The following is a 25492-nucleotide window of genomic DNA, read 5'->3' on the forward strand; positions in this document are numbered from 1 at the left end:
CCAGTGCCATAATAAACTACGAAAATCTTCTCCATTCTCGCTGTTTTACCTGCGCTGTGCTAGCACTGGAAATGAAGCGCCACCAATGATTCAAGAGACGTCAGGTCTTTTGCTATGCCCTCCAGTCTTATGCGGCGTGCGCGCATTCCGCCCGCAGGGAAGAGCCGTCACACTCTTCCGGCCTTTCGGCACCCATGCCGCTAGTGCTGTACGCCGTCCCGATGCTCATCGTGGCCTGCATCTGTATCGCCGCCCTGCTGGTCGCCTTCCCGTCTGGCGGTGAGCGCTCTCCCCTGCGAAGCCGCAGACCACCGCTTCAGTTGGCCTTCCTCTCTTGATTAAAGCTTCAAAAGTTGAGAGGGCATCCACCCCGTGCTGTCGTATATCCGCCTAGGGATGCAGCCATTGATAGGGGCTCGTGACAGGGCGTCTACATCGTAGTGGTGGCGCCCGAACTTGTTGATAGCGGTGACCTCGAACAGCTGCCAGTGCTAACTCCAGTGACAGAACTTCTTGTTGGGCTACATGGTAATTCCCTCGAGAGAAAAGATAACGGGACAGAGCGGGAGGCGCTCTGTCCCGTTCTCTTGTGTTGTGCGTGTGGTTTTGGCGCCTTTAAATTCCAGTGACAGAGGCAGCCCGATGGGCCTTTCAAATTTTCAGGCCAGATTGAATGATGGACGCTGACGACGCTGAATGGTCTTCCGTAAAAGTAGAGCAATTTCGATATAGCTCAGAAGTACAGCAAGGCAACGCAGTTGGCTCCGCCTTTTGTAATGAACGACTAGTTCATACGATGTCTCTCCATTCTGATCTTAACTACGATTGCGCCGCCGAGGCCGGAGCTGCTTTCGTGGAGTGACATCGATTTATGCGTCTCCATCGAACTGTCCAAGGACTGGCGGCGGATTGCAAGCCCCGTTTGAACACCTGACACTATCGCGCAACCGCATTCACAAAAGTAACCCCTGGCTCCACTGCTCCTCTCCATGTTCCTCTCAGCCTCTCATACTTATTGTTCCTTTTCGCCCTGATATATTGCTTATAGCTTTCCATGTTCATCTTGCCCTCGTTTATCCAAACTACGAGGTATTTCTACACCTTTTACCTGTGTTTCATGGATCTGTATTGTGAGCGCCTTTTCTTTGGTATCGTCGGTTATTATAAAAGCCGATTTATTTGGGCTCAGTTTAAAACCTACACTGTCGAATTCGCTTCCATAAGTATTCTGTAGTGACTGTAGGCGTCATTGCCAATCAGTTCAAAGTACAAAAAAAACGCACATAAAACCCAGAAGCCACTGCTCCACAACCGTTCCGTCTAGGCTGTGAGAGAGATTGTATCCTTGTATTCTTGTAGCATTCTTTCCATCTCTATCGTGTCCGTTTATGTCAAACAAAAGTAAATATGAAGGCCTGTTTCCCACCCTAAATACTTTAATGTAATCGCGCGTCAGCAAGAACACGCTACAATCTAAGCCATTGCTTGTTCTCATCCCAAGTAAGAAGTGAACCTGTTAATTTTTTTCATTCTTAACGGCATGATACGAAGCCGACCGCACCGGAAAGGATCTTTAAAACAGTTGCGCCACTATAAAAAATTCTCACCGTATGATTTCTATACTCCGTAACGCGAACTTCAAGAAAAGCTACACCACCTCCTACGCTATTGTATTGTAGGGCTGTAATAGGGAGAAAATACATTTTCGCCGCTTAACCGCTGCTGACTCAGTTCAAAGCCGCCGCACCCCACCCCGCGATCACGCGCGCTGCCGAGCGCCCACTGACCCCAGCGGGCCTTGCTCTGAAGGAAACAAAGGAACGACACTCTGGTTGGCACAAACAAAGCATTTATTGCTGCAACAACAATAACGCGAGCTAGCAACAAAATACGCTAAACAATCAAGTTCGTCCGACTCACCAGAAAGGTTACATGGGAACGTTCGCCGACGCTAGGGCCAGGGAGAAAGTTCTACAGGCGGGAACATGTTTCCACCACGAGGCCTCACCGCGTTGGCGGAGAGCGGAGCGCCACGCTGAACTGCCCGTACGCGACGAGTTCCCGAGCCAAAGAGTGAGTCGTCTCCCGTACGCGCGCAGCAATCACGCTGTCCGTGGCGCTCGTGTAGCTGCAACAAAGCGCCTTCTCTGGTTAGTTAAGGGAACTAAGAAGGGAAGACTCATCGAGGAGAAGCAAACCGAAGGGGACCAGTTCCCACACCTGAAACCTCTTATCCTCCGCTTCGGCAACGCGGATAGCAAGATCTTGCCGTAGACGGCGTTTCGCCGGGGTTGCTACAGAACGTACTTAAGCTGGAATCTTATTTTTCATAATCTTGCTTGCTGCCTCGGCTGCACGCTGAGCTGGGTCTTCAATGGCGCGGCGCTTCTATTTCCCTCCTACAGCCCTCCGCTAAGCATGTGCAGCAACAAGAGACGTTCACTCACCCTCCTTTCCTCTCCTCCTCTCTGCGAACGTCGATGCCACAAACTCCAGTAACGAGGCACTTAGAGCTGTTGCTGTAAAAATTTCTTTACTTTGTGCCAACCGCCAGACGGGGTAACGAAGTCAAACAACACCTCTTCCATCAGAAAGTGATCTCTCCTTGGGTAGCCCCGATCACTCAACCATAAATTGCGTACATATCTGTCTGAATCACGCTGCTTTCACCCGGCAGGTGGATGTGGACTCTCAGATGCGGACAACACTCGACAGCACCGTGAAACACAGAGATATCCTTATTTCGTGACCCGTGTGAAACGTTAGCGTCAACTGCATGGGAACCATTTCTTGCTGACGGCCGTATTCCTTGACGGAGCAGCATATTGTTACGTGGCCCGAAGTCTATGTCGGCACAAGGACGACCGGAGCACAGGGTCCAGATCACAGCTAGTCCCGAGCGGCAAGCGCGCACACACCGGCCACTTCCTCTGCGTCGTCTTCACGGAGATTATTCGTTGCATGGCCCTCCGGTCGGAAAGGCACCGTCGCGGTGCTCATCAGGGCAGTGAGGGGGACTGCAAGACGTAGGGCTTGAGGCGAGAGACGTGCACAACATCGGTCTGATGCTGAGAGGACGTGGCACCGGGGAAGGCCGGATCGATCTCGTAGGTGACTGCGGTGACTTGGCGCAGGACACGGTACGGGCCGATGTAGCGGGACAGAAGTTTTTCAGAGAGCCCCACGCGGCGAGATGGCGACCAAAGCAAGACGAGGGAGCCAGGGGTGAAGGAGACCACACGGTGACGGCGGTTGTAGAATTCCTGCTGAGAGGTCTGGGAAGCGAGGAGCCGGGAGCGTGCCAGTTGGCGAGCGTGGTCAGCGCGAGTAATGGCGTCGTGGGCGTATGCAGACGGCGGAGCAGTATAAGTGGGAAGCAGCGTGTCCAGAGGCAGCAGGGGCTCGCGGCCATACAAAAGATAAAAAGGGGAGTAACCGGCAGTGTCATGGCGGGAGGAGTTGTAGGCGAAGGTCACATAGGGGAGAGCGGTATCCCAGTCGCGATGGTCCGGAGAAACGTACATAGCCAGCATATCGGTGAGAGTGCGATTGAAGCGTTCTGTGAGGCCGTTCGTCTGCGGGTGGTAGGCGGTGGTGAGCTTATGTTTTGTAGAGCACGATCGAAGAATGTCAGCGACAACTCTGGACAGAAAGCATCGGCCTCGGTCGGTCAGAAGTTGACGGGGAGCTCCATGATGTAGGATAAGGTCGGTCAAAAGAAAGTCGGCAACATCCTAGCCGTACTGGTGGGCAGTGCGCGTGTGATCGCGTAACGGGTAGCGTAGTCTGTGGCAACAGCTATCCATTTGTTGCCCGAGGCGGATTCCGGAAATGGTCCCAAAAGGTCTAAGCCGACGCGATGGAAAGGTTCGGGTGGGACGTCAATGGGCTGAAGCAGACCGGCTGACAGAGTGGTGGGGCGTTTCCGGCGCTGGCACTCATCGCAGGCAGCAACATAGCGGCGTACACAGCGGTAGAGGCGCGGCCAAAAGAACCGACGACGCACGCGGTCGTAAGTACGGGAGACACCCAAATGACCAGCAGTGGGAAGATCATGCAGCTCTTGGAGGACAACAGTGCGAAGGTGCTCGGGGACAACGAGAAGGAGGTCTGGGCCATCCTGGCTAAGGCTCCTGCGGTATAAAACTCCATCACGGAGCACAAAGCGGCGCATCGGAGGGTCGAATGGGGCGGAGTTGAGGCGGTCGATAATGGAGCGCAGCTCGGCATCCCGGCGCTGTTCTTCGGCCATGTTAGCGAGGACATTATTCGCATAATGATCGTAAATTGAAAAAATCCCGGATTCAAAACAAAACCCCGTGGCATAGCCATTTACCTCTTCTGTAGTTTCTATTCGGCATCAGCAGACAAGTTTCGTTAAACCACATAGTGCAGACAGTATTCGTGGGCAGGAATAACATCCCGATTTCATTCCAGTTGTATTTTTTTTCGCTCTTTTCTGGCTGAGATGCTGCCGTATCCTTTTGTCACTTTCATCAACCAACTCGCGCGGCGTTTGTGAACAATGTAACAGATCGAAGTGAAGAGAATTTTTAAACTCTTCCTGCCTCGATCAGGTTTATTGTTACTTCCGATGGTTTCATTAATGCATTTATTATATGGCCATTGTACTTTCTTTCAGGCAACAAGAACTTTATGGGTAAGCGCCTGTTTTCTTCTTGTCTGTAGTATCTTCTCGTGATCAGCGTACCGCTCGTATATAAACAGTATTTGGTAAAACATCAAACTACGTTCATTCTGCATAACCGTGCGATACAGAAAGAAAGGAGGAGGTCGAGTGACAGCTTTCTATCCCTAGCAAAACAATAGTCAGTGGTGCACATCTTACCATTCTTTGATTTGCTACTATGGCATTTCCTAGCTAAGTGGCTCAAGAGAAAAAAAAAGGCAATAAAGGAAAGCCGGGGAGGTTAACCAGGTGCAGTTCCCGGTTTACTCCACTGCGCAAGGAGGGAATGACGGCAATGAAATATGAGGGCCAAAATAATTATTTATTTATTCATGCCTGAAGTGCCGCCGTGCCCAAGGAATCTCCGATCAGAAACTAATCTTATCCAGTGTCCCTATCAGTAGCACGCTTTCCTCGCCACGACCGCAAACTTTTGTTCATGATGTCACTAAAGCTGACGATAATAGTATTCTAGATCATCTTTTCTTCGAATTCGACACATACAAAGAACTTGCAAGCGATGCCTCTTCCGACATTGAATCCTTATGGCACAGCTTTAAAACGACTGTCTCATATTGTATTCATAAGTTCTTCCCACGTAGAAGGAAGCAAATAAAAAGACGTAACCCCTGGATTACCCGCGAAGTCATACACGCTAAGCGCAAAGTTAATCGCCGTAAAGAAGCCCTCAAGGTGAACCCTTGCACGAAAACAAGGACCAATCTTAACCATGCAATACCAAGCATGGAACATCGAATAAAGGCTTCTAACTTACATTACTTTAATAACACCCTCAATAACTTTATAAGAACGTCCCCATGAAAATTTTGGAGCTACTTTAATCCTAAAAGATAAACTGAAAACCCAGACTCAAAAGAAGAAAGCCTTGAGATAGCCAACGAACTGAATGATTACTTCGCGTCAGTTTTTTCTAACGATAATGGTATAGTCCCTCATCAGACCTCACGAACAACGAAACACATTGAATCACTAACTGTAACTGAGACTGGGGTACTTAACCTGTTGTTAAATCTAGACACAAAACAGGGACCGGGACCAGACAACATCCCAAATTCCTTTCTAAAAAGATACGCCGAATGGATGGCTAAGTATTTCTGCTTACTTTTCAATAAATCCCTCACAACATGTACCCTTCCAAAGGAATGGAAAATAGCCAAAATTATTCCGATACACAAATCAGGAAACAGGACCGATGATTCTAATTACAGACCCATCTCTATCACCTGTTCAGTGTCTAAAGTACTCGAACACATCATACTAAAACACATAACCGTCTTCCTTGAAAGTGAAACCATACTCTCCCCATTTCAGCATGGCTTCCGCCAAGGCCTCTCGACAGTAACACAGTTATTAAAATTAGTCGACAACTTATCCCACAGCATAGACAGACAAAAGCAAACCGATCTAATACTACTAGATTTTTCAGAGGCATTTGATCGGGTTACACACATTAAACTAATTAATAAACTAGAATCAACTCTAGGTCATGGCTGTATAGTTAATTGGATTAGCAACTACTTATCAGGCAGAACACAATTTGTAGAAATTAATCATCAAGCCTCCCACGTAGTAAATGTTGTGTCTGGTGTACCTCAGGGTTGTGTCTTGGCACCTGTTCTTTTCTTGATTTTTATAAATGATCTGACGACTAATCTCAACGTTAATATACGACTCTTCGCCGATGACTGTGTAATTTATCGCGAAATTAATACAATAGAGGATCATGAAGCTCTTAACAACGCATTACATTCTATAGCAAAATGGTGCACTGACTGGCAGATGACACTCAACGCTACTAAATCTGCTGTTATGACAGTTTCTAGAAAGAAACATAAATCCGACTTTCGGTACACTATAAATGGCACATCACTTACTGTAGTGACTAATCATAAGTATCTCGGCGTACTAATAACCCATGACATCAGGTGGAACGCTCACGTGGACAAAATCACCTCAACAGCTTTGAAACGACTCGTTTTTCTTAGACGACGCCTCACATTAGCCCCTTTTTAAACTAAGCTTTTAGCCTACAATGTTTTGGTTAGATCTGTTCTCGAATATGCTAACGTCGTTTGGTTTCCTTATACTAATCAAGATATAACCAAACTTGAAGCCGTCCAAAGAAAAGCAGTCATATTTATATTTAACAAATACAAAATAACCTATTCGCCTACTGAATTCATGAAAACTGAAGGAATAAAATCATTGCAGACCCGTGCAAAAGTCGCACGACTAAAACTCCTGTTTCAACCAATAAATCGACATCTAAAACTCGACACTACTAAATATATTTCCCTTTCCGAAGCAAGATCAACGCGTCATAAACATTCGCATACATTAAGTGAGTATCATTTCCATACTAACTGCTTTAAAAATTCTTTTTTCCCACTAGCAATTCGAGAATGGAAAAGCCTTGATCCATCCATTACTAACTGTTCATCATTGACAAAATTTAATACTGCAGTTGAGAGTATGTCATGTTATTAGTTATTCATTCCTGATTGCTTGCGTTCTTTTATTATTATACCCACGGTTATTTGTTTTTTTTTATGTGTAAGCTTTTTTTTGTCAAACTATGCAGCGTTACATAAACTAAACACCTATACTATTAATGCCTTTGCAGTGTACGCTTATAATATTTACTGTTTACTTATTGTCTGCGCATTATAACAACTAGCAATGTTTCAACATTTTGTTATTCTTTGTATAATACTACCGACATTAGCCTTATTTTATGTGTTATTTGATTGTTTTCGTCACATCTCGGTTGTATTTTCGTTTTACCGTTTGTTGTTTTTCTTAACATGCTGACCAGTTGAATATTCCGATTATGCTTGGCCGCGTTCTGTTAACCTTACTAAGCCCTCCTGCCACAATCCCAATTCGGATTAGCAGTATTTGTAAATAAATAAATAAATAAAGTTACTCACAAGCTCCTTTACATTGGAGCATTGGGTTAGTGGGGCAGTACATAGAAGTTAAAGAACAGCGCAAAAAAAAACGACTGAAGAGAAACGTTATACAATAGTTAGCAAGAGGCACTGAGTAGAATATAGCTGAAGTAATACAATACACAGTAATTAGATAAGTTTCAAAATGTGGCAACATGGAAATGGAACACGATTTGACAGTGAGTCTAAAAAGTGCACAAGTTAGTTCACACTAAGCAGCAATAAAAGAGGTTTTTCGCAAAAACATAGAGAACTGAGACACTAGACGAGGATTGCGGTTATCTTATCACGAAACGTAGCAGGATTTCTGGTATTAGTAGCATCGTCAAGAAGGCTGCTCCAATGGTTTATGGCACGTGGGAGAGCAGACATGTTGAATGCTTTTGTATGACCAAAAATGCGCGTAAAGCTGCTATGATTATGGAGGCGATGAGATGTGCGACAGGGCCGTGACTAAGGTAATGTGTGACTGTGAAGACTGAAAACCATTTTATGAAATAAGCAAAGAAGTGCTACTGCACGACGTGATTCTAAAGACTCAAGTGATAGCGATAACTTGATCTCAGTGACGCTGGAATGCCGGTTATAATCGCGAGCGATGAAGCGTGCAGCACGATTCTGTATAGATTCGAGATTACGTGTTAGATACGCTTGGTGAGGTGACCAGATGGGTGATGCAAATTCTAGTTGTGGGCGGACAAACGTCTGGTAGGCTAGTTTTCGAGTGTCAGATGGTGCACCATGAAGATTACGCTTTAAGTATCCAAGGGTTCGTGAAGCCTTAGCTGTAATTTTATTAATGTGTGTCGACCAGGAAAGGTTTTGATTTAGGTGAATGCCGAGATATTTATATGAGGACGCTGTTGTCACATGATTACGGCTGAGCGAGTAGGTGAAAGAAGAGTTTGAAAGTTTACGGCTGAAAGTCATCAATTTACACTTATCAGTGTTGACCGGCATTAGCCACTTGGAACACCAGTTTGTTATATGGTCTAGATCTTTCTGTAAAGCGATATGATCGGTTGGATTAGAAATTTTGCGGTAAATAATACAGTCGTCAGCAAACAAACGGCTGTTAGAGGTAATGTCAGTTGGCAGATGGTTAATTTATATTAAAAATAGTAACGGGCCCAGGACACTGCCCTGGGGAACACCGGACGATACTTCAGAGAGAGAGGATGAACAATTATTTACACTGGTAAATTGTTCGCGAAATGAGAGGAACTTTCTACTCCAGGATAGCGTCAATGAGTCGATATTTAAAGCAGAGAATTTGGCAATTAAACAACAATGTGCTACCCGATCAAATGCCTTAGAAAAGTCGATAAAAATACAATCAGTCTGTTGGTTATCATTCATGTTGGTTATCATTCATAAAATTAATTCCGTCCGTCCTGTCTACGCGGCTTGACCACTGTTATTGTCTTGTGTGGGGACTTAAAACAAGCCAAAAAGGTGGCTGCCGCTTGAGTCTTTTAGTTTTGATAAGTAGCAGTACGTTTAAGTTCCTCAAGAAAGAAGGATAGCTGCATGGGAAGCCGTGGCTTACTCAGCTTTGAAGCACTAGACTGGGGGCATCTAGGAGCCATGCGCTTCTATCTATTGGAGGCTGTTGCTTATCTAATAGGGCTCTAATGGCGTTAACCAATAAACTCATCTTCGCCACGGCTTGCCGGTGTTCTTTTCGGAGCTCATCTGGAGAAGAGATTGAGCTCTATAGTGCAAGGTAAGGCGTAAGCTCCTCGGGAGTGCTCATGTTAGGCACTCTTAGGTATCGCCGGCCAGGCTTCAGCTCATGACGATTTCAGAACTTTCTGCTCGGCAACACATAAGCGAAGCATGCTTGGAAAAAATCGAATGACAGGCTGAGGAGGTAGTGCCGTGGGGAGTTCCTCGTGTTGGACATTAGCAGCAGCAGGACCACATAAAGGCGGCTTGCGACGGGAGAGCCGTCTTATGGATTTTGTAGCTGCGTCATGATATGAAGAGACTCATGACGCTGCGTCTAAGCACTGATAAAGAGATAACTCGCCGTTATCAAGCAAATGGTGAGATACTCAAGAGAGAAATCGCGGTGCATCACTGAGAACCTAAACACACAAAGTACAGTGCTGTAGGGAAAGTGAAATTTATAGCAGGTGAGAAACTAGAGGAAATAGTGGATCTATATATACGCATGAGGCAGTAATAACTGATTATACGGCCCATAAAAAGTAATTACCGGAGTAGTGTTAAGCTCATTATTTCGTTCAAACTTTTTAAAACCTATTTCACAGGAGCGAATATGTTTGGGCGCGTTGGTTCGTCGTTGCACAGAAAGCATAGCGCGGTAAATGCAGAGGACGAGGCAAGGACAGGACAATCGCTTGTCCTTTCCTCGCCTCGTCCTCTGTATATACCGCGCTATGCTTTCTGTATGACTATTTCACAGGTCTGACCCTGCCGAGCAACAGTCGCGCGGCGGGTATTTAAGCTATAAAACGAAGCCTGACTTACATTATCTGGCATGTCGCTGCCTATTTTTCCATTTCCTACTGCATACAATATACTTTCAGAACACCAACTTATGCAGATAATTCATAGCTGAGCCTGTCATTCTACTCCCCTGTGATCTTCCACGGTTCGAGTTGTCCTTCTTTCTTTCTCTCAAAGCTCCAATCGAAGCGCATCGCGGGACCACAACAGCCTTTCTAGAGACATACCCGCCGTTAAAAAAAAAAAGGCGCTAGATTCATTTTCAGGGGTATCATAACTGGTGCTCTTTTTTTTATTACTGCGTTTCTTGTTTAAACGCTCCTTCGCCTTTCCTTTTCTCTGCGTTATCCTATTTAGAGCGAAGTGTTCACAGTATGTCTGTATTAAATAGCCTCCGTGCCAAGAAGGAGCCGCTCAACTGGTCGATGAGGAAGCAAACACAAGAATTAGGAAGGCTTCTTTACGTCATGATCAGCAGCCTACTGATTAATATCCATCGATGACCAACTTCATCCTAATGTATTCTGCCTGTACTGACCTGGAATTCGATATTTGTAGGCGAAGAAAAAGCTTAAAAATTTATTTAGGTCAGAGCAGCGACCTTTAGATGAAAAGTTGCACAGGTATTGGTGAATAAACTCAGGTTAAACCCGTTCTAGAAAAAAATAAAGGAGAAGAAATCGGCTTGGTCGCGACATTTAACTGAGGTGAAGTAAGGATAGCGATATATGTTAGGTTAAAATATATAAATCCAGGAAATTTAGGCGCCACAAAATCGACGGGGAGGAATGAGCGTTCGGCGAGTACACTGAGTGTCACATTTAGCTTGCGATGTCCTCAAAGATGCGCAAGTAGTACGCTCGCAAAAGCATACCATTCCGCATATTTCCGCTCGCACTTCTCTAGGCGTCAGTCGCTTGGCTGTGGGAGAAGATAGGCTGTGCGAATTGCGGTCAAGAGAGCCAGTCGCTAGAATAGTGAACCGCCTTTGACTACAATAATTACTGATGGGGAAGTACCTTTCAATGCGAATGCCGGTGAAGTACAGTCTTTGTCAAAAGTAACCAGGCTGCATGGTTTGCTTCTAGCTTGTATAGTGGAGCCCTTGTGACTTTCCTAATCATGAAAAGTTGTTGGAAGGTAAGAAGACCCTCAGTCCTTACCTTTAACAACCATCATGCAGCCTGGTTACTTTTGACAAAGACTGTACCTTTCAATTCGAATGGAGTTGGGGCGAATAGGCGTGCTAGCCAAGTGTTATTCCGGCGCCTAGCAAGCTCTCGGTGAGGAGGGGGCGAAAATGTGTCAAGAGCTCAAGCGAAGTTCAGGACGTGGCCAGTCGTGTTACTTGAGCTTTGCCGCGACGAATATGCTTGTCTCTGACTGGTCGTATCGCAACCTGCTTTTCGGACGCCGACGTAGCCCGTGCGTATATTCGCGCCAGCTGTGGCAGTGCTGCGCGCTATGCATGAAAATAGAGTATGGGTAGCGCCCTTCGTTTTCGGATAAAGCCTGATTTTACTCCATTCTTGCACCCGAAAACACCTGCCGAGGGGAGATCTGCGGGTACATTGACTGTTGTAGGGAAATCATAAAATATATGACAAAATTGCCTTCATAAACTCTTTCCCTTCGAAAAACGCTTTTGCCAGGAATGCTGGGTATGCCTTAATATGGGAGAATCCGGAATCCCGAAGCTCCCTTCAATGTGGCTCGAAAAGACGACCTGTGGAAAGGATAGAACGGTTTTTCGTCTTCCCATTCTGATTGACCACTCATCCCAGGTTGCTGCGAAAACCAGATAGAAAGCGCGATCAGCTGGGGTCTGATTACTGCCGGCCCTCTCTGCAATCCACAAGAAGGCTGATTCGTTGTTGACGCTGAATGCATGCCCATATTTTGTGACACCATAAGCAGGCACAGCTTTCACCATAAAAAACAGAGTTTTGAGGGCAACAGAAGCGTCTGCTGAGTGAGATTTCCGGGAACGGTCAGCTTTCTGATTTCAAGAATGGGCCTTTTCCTGTGCCCTTTGTTATCGTTATTTTTTGTCGCGGGGATTCAACCCTGAACGAATTTTGAAGTAATTTCTGAAAGAGCACGATTTCTCTCGCAATATAAACTCTCAAAATGAAATCCTACTTTTCTCCTCCGAATTTCAGAATAAATCAAACCAAAAAACGAAGCATCCCAAGTGTAGGGGATGGCCAGGAAAACCAAATATACCCAGGAAAAATTAAGAAAGCACAAGCGAAGAAGACACAAGAGCGTGGTTCCCGAACTCTTGTGTTTTGATCAACCAGACTGCGTTTTCGGTGCTTCTTCGGGCCGGCTGTGCCTTACTAGATGGTCAACAGCCAAGCCACCCACTCTAAAGAAAGGCAACATTTTATTGTAGAAATACCTACGATGCTGCAATGCTATAATTGTGTAATACTCCGATGAACAGAGTGTTTTTAATTATTTTAAGTGCGTGAATCAGGCTCTCTTCGGTGCGATCTGAAACTTACTCTTCGTATTAAATTTTGTATATCACTACTGTTTTGTGATTATATTTTGACAGAGCGCTTCTGAGGGCATTCGATGGTGAATTCCGTACAAGTGGTCAGAGTCGCTGGTTACATGCATAGTGCACTCGGTTCATTCGAGGTAGACGGCCGTGCGAACTCCATGATTCTTATAGAAAGTCACAGAATCTAACGCTATTTATTAAACTGGCATGCTGTGCAGTGCTCTGCTCAGATAAAAACTGAAACGCGTCTATGCCAGTAAAGACGGCTAAATCACCGGTGGGCAAAGAATGTGGCTCGGCTCGGCAGTTTGTTCAGCAGGCGCTGAGGGATCCATTGTGCTTTTAACTCCATCCAGAAATGGCAACCGCAGACATGCCCGAAGACGGGATCACGAAACGATACTCCTTCTTCGAGGAGACAACGGAGTCCAGTCCTGCCGAATATGGTATGAGCACGACGCAAACTCTCTGCATATTCAGCGTCTCATTAATTGGCAAGTATAGGCGTCGAGCTCTCTCTCTTCTCTCTCTCTCTCTCTCTCTCATGCTCCGCTCTTCAGGGGCAGCTGCAACAGCAAAAACCAGGCGACATAAGCACCGGAAAAGGCGAAAAACAACAACGACCACCGAGGAATCAGCCGGTAAAGCTTATACTGCTTCCACTCATGCGAAGTACAGGATGTGCAAAACATCATTTTATAGATTTTTAAAACACACAAGGTGCAAAAAAGTAATGAAAACAAAAAGACATGAGCGGCATGTTTCAGCCGTAGGCCGAATGGATGCGTCCTGGGCTTCTCTGCGTCGTGTAGCGCGTCTACCCCTCATCCCGCTGAGGAGACAACTAATAATCGCGTTCGTATTAAGCGTTTGCCCTCGATGGCTTCGCGTCACTCCTGCCCTGATTGAAAGAGAGTCGGTGTGCAGCTAACGCCTGAGTGTTTCCTGCAGGGTTTTTCTTCGCAACTTTTCTGTGGTGCGCGCGTACAGACTAAGTGAAGATGGGGACTGAAAGGCGACTAAAAAAGCTGCTTAGACTGTATGAACTGCGCTGAAATCGGGAATTCAAGGAACAATTCTGCACCTCCCTCACGAGCTGTCCGTTCTGCTTGCTACCGCTTCGCAGGCAATTCTACGTATCCACATTATGCTCAGCAAGCGCCACTTAAATTCTGACTGTGCGCTACTGACCGTCCCAAATAACTGTGGGTTACTTAACATTTTGTGTCCTGTCTACTGATGGCGGCTGGAGTACGAGAGGAAATGTGAGATTATCGCTAGCGTTGCAAGTTTATTTCATACAATGAAATAATCCATAACCGAAGCCGATATTTGAGGCTATGTAGAAGAAGCCCGCCAGACTCTTCCACGGTCTGGGTCTCAGCGAGGTGAGTTCATCCTTTTTCCGTGTTCGCCTGCTCGCAGATGAAGTGACCGGCAGGTCGTACGATGACCACATCCAGGAGTGGACGATCGACGCTTCCGAACCGAATACGGCGGCGTCGAATGCATCCGAAGGTACGTATATGCGTGCCTGTCACTCAGGTAGGGAACTGTGGCTGCTGGACGGAATAATCCGGGCTCGAGGAATGGGGTGCCCTTATTGTGCAGTCACTAAAGCATTCATCTGCGCCATTAGCAATGGGATAACAAGGCGCTTCATTTTTTTTTTTAGATGGCTTATACTTATCCAATCTTAGTGGTGTCTGGATGAAAAAAAGCAGAACCTAGTGCGCGCCATGTTTTCGGTGCGTGTCAAAGATCTCCAAGTGGTCAAAATTGCAAGCCCGATGTGAAGTTTTAGTATACTTATTTCCATATATTGTTTTATGAACATCGCGCATATCGTAAAGGCTTAAGTGTAAAGTTCCCCTATCAATGCTTTCGATAATCAATAATATAGGCCTTTTAAACTTCTTCTGTAACGTTTTGTTGCCCGACCTCATGGTATACAAATTGAAAAAAAAAATATTACTTTAGCCACTCGCCCCATCGCCGCGCAGCCGGACGAAAGCGCTCGCTGAAGGTTCCCATTCCCGGCTTTCTTGGCTGTCAGCCTTGAACAGCAGTAGGTAACCCTAACCGCACTAAAGTCGTAGATATTGCAATTAAAAATTTTGCATAGTGAGGGTAACAAAGCACATGTGCACCAAAACTCAAGAAAGAGACACGGGAGAGCGCTGATCGCCAGCTGAGCGTTTATTACCAAGTAGCAAAAATAGCAGACAAAAAGAGAAACGGGCGCGAGGAACAAAAGTAAACCTTACTATAAGTACGAAGTGAGATGTGGGGAAGAAAACAAGAGGGAGACGAACACAAGATAACATCAAACCCGCTCTTCGCGTCGTTATTTTCTTATTTGGTATGCTTATTGTTTTTTTTTTGTTCACTCTTCCCTTTGTATCGCCTTCCCTGAGCGAACCCCTCGACATTAATCTCCTTATGCATATTCTCGCAAATGCACACTCTTGCTACCAACTTCACGCGGGTAATCATCAAGCCAGCGCTTTATAGTAAATGGCCATTCCAGAAGACCTCCGCCTTTTGAGTGAAGTTAAAAAGATGAAGAATCATCGGCCTGTTGTTATCACGCATTTTTCCTATAGCACAGGTGCACCCTCTAGGATTTCAATCTTCATTGCCATTAAAAGTCATCAGTGACAAGCTTGAGAAGTGACGCGGGTGTCGTAGACTTTTTTTTTAAACCATAAATAGCCACATTATTTCGTCGGCTTTGGTTGTTCGTATTATCAATGGCAGCTCGTATTTCCACCAGCACAGACGACATCTCTTGGATCGTTTTTTTTTTCACACTAGCACAGTTCGTACGACACAGCCAGAAACTCGTTAAGCACAATTTCTACTGAGTTAAGTCTCTAATCAGGGTTAGCAACACACACCTTGCTTTTTAGTCGATGTCGATGTCGGTTGATTTTCAATATGCTCTAACGCACCCCAGGCGGCCGTCTCGAAAGCAGTCGAAGAGAGCAGCGACTCATACGGAATTATGGAGTCCCATAACCAAACTGGAACCAATGTCAGCAACTTCTCGGAACTTTTGTCGTCTTGTGCCGCCGCGGTGGCTCAGTGGCTATGGTGCTCGGCTGCTGGCCCGAAAGACGCGGGTTCGATCCCGGCCGCGGCGGCTGAATTTCTTTGGAGGAGAAATTCGAGGCCCGTGTACTGTGCGATGTCAGTGCACGTTAAAGAACCCCAGGTGGTCGAAATTTCCGGAGCCCTCCACTGCGGCGTCTCTCATAGCCTTAGTCGCTTTGGGACGTTAAACCCCATAAACCAAACCAAACCTTTTGTCGTCTTACCTGACACCGCGGTAAATTCAGTTCTATAGTGCAACTATGTTCAGACAATGGGAACCAGTACAGGGTGCACCATAGCCCCGGTATTAACGAACCTCTTCATGGCTCAGGGCGACCGCAATCTATAGTAAGGGCTTCACCAAGGAGACTGTACGTCGCAGGATGATTACTTTATGTGGATGACTACCTTGGGACGTTTTCTATAAGGATGCATTATCCACTTTCCATTTCGGATTCATTAGCCCTCTGGAACTGGTCACTGTTGTTCGATGACATTAGCTGCGGCTCTCGAGCGCCCGTGGGAAGCGACTCGACCATAAGCTGGTTGGCGACTGTACGTCACTATTGGGTGTAAATCGCAACCGATAGTGAGCAGGTATGAGAGGGTCCGTTGATTTGTCGTTTGCTGATGTCTGATGTTGCCGTCACTGTGAGTCACGTCTGATGATGGCTCCTTGTTGAATGCCAGTCAGGGCAGACACCAACATGAAAACACAAATAATTGTTGACTAATGAACAGAAGTATTTCCTCAGTTAGAATTCCTTTTCCTTGTATAAAAGCGGTTGGTTCATGCGTGCGTATATATCCTAGACATTACGACCGCAATAAGCGAAACCTCTACGTGCCTTTAGTATAGTGATAGCCTAGAAAAGGGGTTGTAATGCCTTTACTCTGCTCGTTCAAAGACCGTCAACAATGATGCTGCTACTCGAGCATAATCCATTCCATAACGACATCCCGTAAACTCCGTGCGAATGCAAGTGACGCCACTTGATATATTTGCTACACGAACGAGATGCTGCCATCAGTAGCGGAAAATTTGATAAAAGGGATGAAATAACTACGAGCCAGGAAAGGAAGTCTCTGGAACAAAAAAGACCCACGCGAACTGGGATGCATTCGTGCACGCAAGCTTTGTCACACCTGATGATAAAGATTTTAAAAAATATGACATCTGCAGTTTTTTCAGCACTCAGAACGTTATCAGGCTTGCGCTTGACAGTGTAAGAGGTATAACCGGTCTTGTCTATCCGCCGACGTGACGGATTATTTACTAACTTGCCGGGACTCCCAGCGGCGTAAGATTAAGCCTGTCAAGCCAGCCGCTATTCTAAAGCCCATTCAACCGCTGTCCAGGTCATTCCAACAAACTGGAATGCACTATCCTGAACCGTTCCCTTCATCAAGTTCTAGCAACAGGGAAATCATGGTAGCTACTGATCACCTGACGCGCTACGCGGAAACGGCAGCTCTTCCCAGTTGCACCACCGTGGAGTTCGTCAAATTTTTCGTTCATCAAATACTCCTGAGGCATTGCGCATCAGAGGTTCTGATTACTGACCGAGAGGTTCTGATTACTGACGATTACTGACCATTTTCTGTGGAGAGAGTGCAACATCTTGTTCTGGGCCGCACACACCACCGCATGAGGACCGCGGCGTACCATCCGCAGGCAAAGGGACTAAGGGAACACTTAAACAAGACACTTGCAGACATGCTGTCGATTTTGCTTCATCGAGCCAAAGGAATATTTCTGCAAGGTTAAGCACCAGTAGCAATTCAAGCGATCTGCCTGTAACGAGCGCACGGCATGCCTTTAACTTACGACAAAATTAGGTAGGGCAGAGCGGATGGTGCCTAGTTCGCGACTGCGGGAGCAACGATGCGCATATGAACAGTTTGGTTTGGTTTATAGGGTTTAACGTCCCAAAGCGACTCAGGCTATGAGGGAAGCCGTAGTGGAGGGCTCCGGAAATTTCGACCACCTGGGTTTCTTTAACGTGCACTGACAGCGCAGAATACACGGGCCTCTAGAATTTCGCCTCTATCTAAATTCGACCGCCGCGGCGGGGATCGAACCCGCTTCTTTCGGGTCAGCAGCCGAGCACCATAACCACTGAGCCACCGCGGCGGCCCACATGAGTAATTCACTCTAGCAGGGCACTTTTTTTTCTTATTTTTTTTTAAGCCCAAACTAATATCTGTCAAACTAGCTGCCCTATCTGGCATGCACTAAGTCAACTGAGCAGCGACGACTGATCGAGCTTGCCCATCGGATCACGGTGGCCAGCGGTGCCCTGGACTGAGGCCTCCTCCCAGCAAGAAGGATCGAAAGGACCAATTCTTCCCCCTTGTATGCCGACACACTTCAAAATAATTTTTTCCTCCTCCTTACAAAGTACTATCGGCAAGTACCACATTAGCCAAAAGTATAACCAGGTTGCCGTGAAGACAGCAAAAGCGGTTTCGCGGAGGCGCTGGAGTCCCCGGCTGCGAGGGTAACCCGGATGAAGGAAAGTTTATCCTTCTTAGGAAAGCTCGCTATCTGAGCTGTATGACAAAAAGTGTGCCGGAAGTCCCGTGTTTTCGCAAGGCCTACTGGTCTAAGGTCCAAGAACAGCCTAAAGTCTAAGCACAGCCAATAGTAACATTGAGCATAACGGCGTCGTCTACATCATCGGCGCGTCTGTCACTTGCCGGCCTTGTCACGAGACGCAAGGATGTCTGGTGCGCATGTGCAAGCGCTGAGACTGCGGTCAACTAGCGAGCGGGAGCCGTCATATTCAGCTACAAAAAATGCGATGTGACGGCCTCTCCTTAATTGTTTCCTTCCTCCATGGAAGAAAGAAACTGCGCTACGTGTGTGGTCACCTGTGTGACGCAATTCAGTGTCCGGGTAGCTGCGAGATAGAATGTGGGCAGCGTGCGTCTTCATGCTTGGGAGCGGGAAGCCCTTTTTGCAAAACTTATTGCTTCGCTGACCACTGGTCATCCACGTGAACCTCGTACGCATTATGTTCTCAGAGAACCTCGGTCGTTTGATTTCAGTGCACTGATCCTGTCTCTTAAACCAGTGTCAAAAGTGTCCTTTTACATGTTGGGAGTGTAGCTGTGTAAAACTGGAAGCCGCCTCCGAAAAGTTTTTTTTTTTTCAGGTGTCTTTTTCTCCTGAGAGGCGACTGAACTCATGAGAAGGGAGGCAGGCCTCTTTACCGTTTTGAGTGCACCTCTCGTTCTGTCCTCTACTTGCGACCGCGGCTATCGAACCTTCCGTTTCATACTGCATGAAGCTGTTTGTTATTTAAATGATTATTGTATACTTCTGTTTTTCATTGAGGTTATGAGTTAACTTTTCTCTAAAGAAATAAGCAGAAAGAAAGTTTCACTCTCAACCACAAGCACAGATCACGCGGCATATGACATCATGAGTAAAGTCACATTCGGATAGGGCATACCTCTACAGGGCGAGAACGCACGGCGTTACACAACGGTCATGCCGTTGCCTGTAGTGTGACCCGAATGTAAGAAATACCGAACGCAGCAGCAACGACAAACAGCTTTCGCTGAGGTCAGTGCCTTACCAGACAAAAGCAAGCGGCAGTAATATTTACTTCTTTAATAAAGGTACAAGGAAAAGGACCTTCTCACTCGCAGCTACTAAACATACCTGACTCGCTTGCGCAATAAACTCTGCCCTTTCATTCTTGGCATCACAATGTTGCTAACCTAACTACGTGTCTGTTCGAAGCAGAAGCAGGAGTTATACATGGAATCAATCAATGCCGTTTGCAGGACGGAAGAGTACGCCGTTAGGAGGATCTCTGCTGACAGCGTCGACGAAACCGCCCGTCGAGAAGATGGACGCTAATACGTCGTCGGTACAAACCATACGAGACCAAACCATGGCGGAATAAAGCCTAGGCCGATTTCGCTCAGTCACTACGCTGGCTTCTGCGCAACAGTGCTACGAAGGCCACAATAATTGAAGCGTCCTTCGCCCAGCCTGGGGGAAGGTCCAGAATAAAAAGATGAAAGTTATTGCGGAAATTATTCGTAACCATGAGCATTCTGTTCGTTGTGTACAAATTGCCACGCATCCGGATTTCAAATCCTGTCTGGAATTTTCCAGAGCTGGTAATATCATCTCTTAAGTAAGCAACGCACCAAGCTAGACCATAAAGGTCGCAATATTGGAGCTCATAATGTTTTGCAATCGTCGTTTTATTTTCTTTTTCTTTGTTATGCAGTAATGAAAGCATAACAACTCGGTCCAAATGGGGGGTAAGAATCATTAAAGCATTGAAAACTGGTAGGTCTGACTAATGCAGGTTACGTTTAACGTAGTGAGGACAGTTTATTGCCTACATCGACACCAATTTGTAGAAAACAACAATTGGCACATAAAAACAACAGCAAAGAAAAACTATAAATGCCAAAGTTTCGTTACTCCTCAAGATTACCAGCTTTTGTGACCTTTCCAGGTAAGTTATTCCAGTCTGCAATGCTTCGAGGAATAAGAGAAAACTAAACTTTTTGTGCACGCAAAGTAGAGCTAATATTTATGATGGTGGTGAGCCTCACGAGTGTCCAGTAGTTTTAGATAGCAGGTAAAGTGCCAAATTTTCGGATGATAAGAGCGTATATAAACGACAGTCGTGACACTTATTGTTTATGTTAATAGGTGTAATATCATCTCCTGCAATTAAGAGAACCTCTGATATCTATTACACAAAAAAAATGAGAGCGGTCCGCAGTAGTCTCTCAACTTCAGCTATATAATTTATTTGACTTATGCACAACATGTTACCAATGCTTTCTGTTATTTAGGCCTTGTGTATGGTCATATGGTGATTATTTTATTATGTGGTCATCTATGTTTATATAGCACAAAGCAAAGTGTTCGTGATGCCGATTATGTCATGTTTTCTAACCTTGTGTTTGGCGCATGATAGTCATAGTTGCTTATGCGCCATAAAACCCCATACAACTAACTAACTAACGATTATGTCATGTGTTGTATAGGGGCCATCCAAGTAGCGCTTGAATTTTTGACAACACTAAGGCATTTTTATTTTGAGTTTTTCTTTCGTTATGCGTAACAACACTATTTTATCGACATCTACTGATAACGATTTTCTGTTTCCCACATAAAGATGTAACGTTATTTACTCTATTTTTAGGTACAGTTTGATGGGAAGGTGAAGATACACATTTCTACAACATACCCTCACCCGGAAACAGGCCAGTGGTATTTCTAATCGTTTAAGGGTTACAGGCTGATTAAGTGCGGGGCAGATGGAATTGCTTCCCTTATCGAGAAAGGTTCTATGGTGCGAGTGTAGAAAACCACTTTTTTTTTTCGGCGGAGTTGAATAGAGCAAATAAAACCTCGCCTCTTTCTCCCCTCTTGCCTCCCCGTCTCCATCGGTTCCGTCTTAATGTGAATGTCTTTATAGTTGCATTACCATCTGCTATGTTTTCAACAAAATTGTGAACTTGTTTCAGTGGCTGGTGGCATTAATCATGCGATGTCCCTAATGCTCTGCCGTCAGAACCCGAAAATGGCGTTGCCGAAACCAGATCATCGACGTCCGGAACGAGGCGCCTCTCAGTGATACAAAGACGCCTGTGTCGACATTAAAATTGTACGCATTAGATATTGCGGTTATGTTCTGCCATCTGCTGCGCTTAAAAAAATTCTACCTTACCGCTTCGATGTTAGCGACTCCTTTTAGCTGCATTTGAACAGGAAATTCAAGGCCCCTGGACCTCCACCTACTTGAACACGCCCATCCTCTGGACAATCAGTACCACATTACCAGTATAGTGAGATTCCCGACAGCTCCTATTCTCTGTCCCGTATGTAGCATAGCTCGCCCGCCGCGGTGATTGAGTAGATACAGAATTCAGGCGTTTAGCCCAAGATCATGGAACTGAACCTTGGCTACGGTAGCCGCCTTTTGATGAAGGTGAAATGGAAAGAATCCTGTGCGCTGCAATACGTAAGTTCTCGTTCAAGAGCCAATGTCGTCTAAACTAGTTACGAGCCTTTCACCTCGACATTTCTCCCAGCCCACGTGCAAGTGGCTAGTAACGTTACACTACTGGCGAGAGCGAGAGGTCGGGGAGGCGGTCCGCGCAGCGGCGGAATGAGCGGTACAGCTGCGACAAGTCACGTGGTGTGACGTCTTAGCCACACCTCCGGCGAGCCTTCACTTGATTTGACCTTCAGCCTCACATGCGAGAGGTGGAGCTTTTCGCTCCAAAAATTCCTCCCTTTCTCCCAACAAACTCATGCACTGTCAGGAAATTATCGCGTGTATAGCGGTACAGTATCAGCCTTTCAAGCAACCCCATGGCACCCGACGAACCGTTGCTCCGCAAGGCCCCAGCAAACAAGAATGCGATTGTGTTGGATCACAGGAAACATATCACGACGCAGACTGACTTATAGCACCCTGTGACTTATACACGGTTTTGTCGTTTACAAACAAACATGGGTGCTGATGGTGATACTATCACCCAAAAAGCGCTTTCAGTATCAGTGCCGCGGCGTTTGAAAATGTTTCCGCTTGTGCAGACGGCGCGTGTCGCGCTGGTTGTGACAACATAGTGCGGCATGCAAAGCTTTCCGCGCTGTGTTTGATAAGGCACCGGTGTAGGCGACATTCCAGCTTTCAATGCTTCTTTTTTTTTTCCTGAGCTAACTGCTTGTTGGAAAACGCCCTTCCTTCAAGCAGGAAGTGTTCTGGGGCTAAATCGCAGTGTAGCCAGAACAAATAAAGTTCCACAAAACCATGTATAGGCAGGATAGGAGCCAGTACGGAGGGGGACCATGCTGTGCTGCGATGGCGCTATAATTTCGTCTCTGAGTGTTCTTCCGCACCGGCCATGGTTGCAGTGTCCTCCTCGTTATCAACAACGGCCTGGAAGCGAGCGCAATCATGGCGGCATCGTGTGTCGATAAACGCTTGAGTGCATGTCTCTTGAGGGCAGTCAATAATACGCTTGCTGCTCACGGGCTCAGCTTACGATCGTTGAACCCTTGCTATAGCAGATTTGAAGTTTACAGTCTTCGGGGCGGACCATCCATGCCGTCTCTGATTTTCTCTTAGCGTCCTCAAACTACAGCTTCATACTTGTTTGTCACCGACAACAAAGCCAAGTCCTCAGGGCACCACGCGTTGAGTTTACTTCACTGAACCAAGTAGTAGAGCACGACTTGTGGCCATACTGCACGACTTCCCAGAGCTACAACCCACTGGTAGGCACTGGTTCAACATAATTTGCTTCACAATACCACTGCCTGTGGTCCTCCCGTCCATACGGCGGCCCCCTTTGTCCTTTGAAAAGCTGCGTTTGGTACGCTAAGGGTTAATCCACATTCCCGACCTCGATATGACTTGCCTATGCGGAAGTCTTTGCTCATGTTTCCTTCATATGAATCCAAAGCCGAAATTCCACACTAGTGCCCTTCTTGTGACTACAGCGCCGTAAACCGCGTAGCCCCTCATGACCGCTGCTCATGACCGGCAGCGAGCTGCTGGAACACCTTGCCGGTGCTTTATCACACTGGTAGCATACGTCGGTAAGAGCATCAGCTTGTAGACTCATTGCGTGGGCTGCTTCTCGCACCAGGCACAAGAGATGCAAAGCCGACGCTTCCGGGCCAGCCCTGCTTGCCGCACGAAATGAACGCGCCATTTTCGGACCACTTGGCGACGCTAGGCGGCCAGTGGCGGTGAATACTGGCCACTTTTGTCCCCGATTGTACATGTAGCATAAGAGGTCACGCCAAAGATCATCACAGATACACCTTTCTATGTTCGAAATTCTCCGCATGTCCTTTGGACCGAGTAACTCCGGGCGTCCTTTTCAGTGGCTCATGGACTGAGCCTCACGAGGTCTAGACTCAAGCCACCTCTTAATCGATCTCCTGATATCTGGAACCCTATAAATCTGAAATGGCGAACCTGCGCACCATCTTTCGGTGATTCTTCACGCACGGCATCCTTTTCAATGACCGAGCTGCCCGTTTTGGGGCATATTATCTGCACTACGACCAGAATACAATCCTACACACTCGAAGCCACCGCTGCTCTCAAGGTTTTGCAACTATGCAAAATTTCACATCTACCATAAATTTCTTCACTCGGAAGTTTCACATTGTTGCACCTCAGCGCTCATGAATTTCTCTCTCTCTCTCTCTCTCTCTCTCTAGCCGTTTTTTAACGAGTATCTGAAACTCGGCATGACACAATGCAGCACTACCGGCTTGTGCACTCAGCCATCGCTGCTGTAGTGAAAAAGTTGAACGCGCACTCGTCCCAGCATCTTTCTTCTCAAGAAAGCTCAGGCTTCCAGAACCAATAACACCACAGCACTTTCGATAACAAGCAGTATGTCATGCTGATGCTTAAATTAAAGTGTACCGCACTTATTTTGAAGGCATGAATTCCTGTGTACGACTACCGATAATCAGATGACAAATAAAGGCGCAGAATATGACAAACCCTTATTGGTATTTCGCCTTCATATATTGCCAGAAAACAGCTCTCGCTGAATCTCGCATTACAGAGCGGAAACCGCCATTTCAGTTTATTTTCTTTCTGGAACGACTGTTCGGAAACATGTGAGAACGAGGATACGGCGCATGAATGTGAGGTGCGATGTTTTAGAACTCCCCTTGTGTGGGATGTTCCGCAAAAACCAATTTGGTGCTTCCTGACCATCTACGAACGGTGAATGAGGCATAGAATTATTTGATTCCAACGCCTGCTTGCTGGGCTACGCGCACAGTGCATACAGGTGTCTGGCCATGACGTCCAGAGCTAATGGAGAGTTAATAAGGAGCCGGTGATTTCAGGCTGGCGGAGGAATTAAAAAAGTTACAGGCTGTCGCCACTGCGCAACTCGATATTCAACGGCACTTGTTAATGTATTTATAATTTACGATATGATGAGGTAGTTAATATGTAACCGACTTCATGCATGTACATTTCTAGAACGGTCTTTTCAGTTTCGCCCAGTTTCTTGCTTTACGGCTTCCTCTCTCCAACCCGCAGCTCTAGGCGCGCGGCGCCACCGATCACCCTCTTCTCGGGCGGCTTGTTTAGCAGCACCTGCTACAAAAGGACCGTGTTACATTCCTGCATTCTCACCGTACTCTTCCTCCACCTGTCAAGGTAACCACCTCCAGGACGCTTTGCGTGGGGACCCCGCTGCGGTTGAGCCTTCCTGTGCTATCGCCGTACCCTCTTCCTTCCACGGCAACCCTACTACTCTTTGCCGCCTTTTTGCGCTCTCGCCATACCCTCCTGCTCACACGGCAGTCATTTTTATTATTCTTATTTGTGACGCTAAATTTGGCACACGGCATAAAAGGTGTTGTCAGTAAGTGACGTTATGAAACGTTACAAAACAAGCATACAGTCCAGTTATGTGTAAAAAGTCACGTAAAGTTCGAGCGTAAAGGCTCATCAACTACAAGCAAAAATCCGAGTCTATAGTGGAAGACAGGCCTGCCCTTCAAAGAACACAAGCGCCACCAGCGAAGTTCCTGGCATGTCCACAGTAGGCGGTGCGCACTGGTGTCGGAAGCGGGTGCTTCGCAGTGAGGGCATTTTTATGATGAAGGAATCTTCTCACTTCGCCACTGGTCGCGAACAACCTTCCGTATGGTTCTTCCGGATGGTCCTGGCGGTAACCATCCATCAATTCCGGATTCCTCCACGTCATATCCCT

At 46.5% G+C, this 25492-nt stretch overlaps 1 protein-coding gene across 1 annotated transcript; it reads left to right on the forward strand.

The window, feature by feature from the left end:
- The first annotated feature begins 221 nt into the window (after positions 1 to 221).
- On the forward strand, positions 222 to 23493 carry LOC149337226 (uncharacterized). The gene is made up of 6 exons (XM_089554358.1): positions 222 to 279; positions 4643 to 4660; positions 13006 to 13095; positions 13210 to 13290; positions 14075 to 14167; positions 23387 to 23493. The coding sequence occupies exons 1-6, from the start codon at positions 222 to 224 to the stop codon at positions 23491 to 23493; spliced, it is 447 nt and encodes a 148-aa protein (XP_089410484.1).
- Positions 23494 to 25492: the final 1999 nt, after the last annotated feature.

Source organism: Amblyomma mixtum, chromosome 7, assembly GCF_055824585.1.
Source record: "Amblyomma mixtum isolate Tamu chromosome 7, ASM5582458v1, whole genome shotgun sequence".
Lineage (NCBI taxonomy): Eukaryota > Metazoa > Arthropoda > Arachnida > Ixodida > Ixodidae > Amblyomma > Amblyomma mixtum.

Bases quoted from the DNA above. Each gene is read 5' to 3' on its own strand.
- LOC149337226 (XM_089554358.1), top strand. From the start codon at position 222: ATGCTCATCGTGGCCTGCATCTGTATCGCCGCCCTGCTGGTCGCCTTC. The intron at 13,096-13,209 runs GTATGAGCACGA...TCCGCTCTTCAG, and splicing joins GTCCAGTCCTGCCGAATATG to GGGCAGCTGCAACAGCAAAA. The intron at 14,168-23,386 runs GTACGTATATGC...TTCTCGCACCAG, and splicing joins GGCGTCGAATGCATCCGAAG to GCACAAGAGATGCAAAGCCG.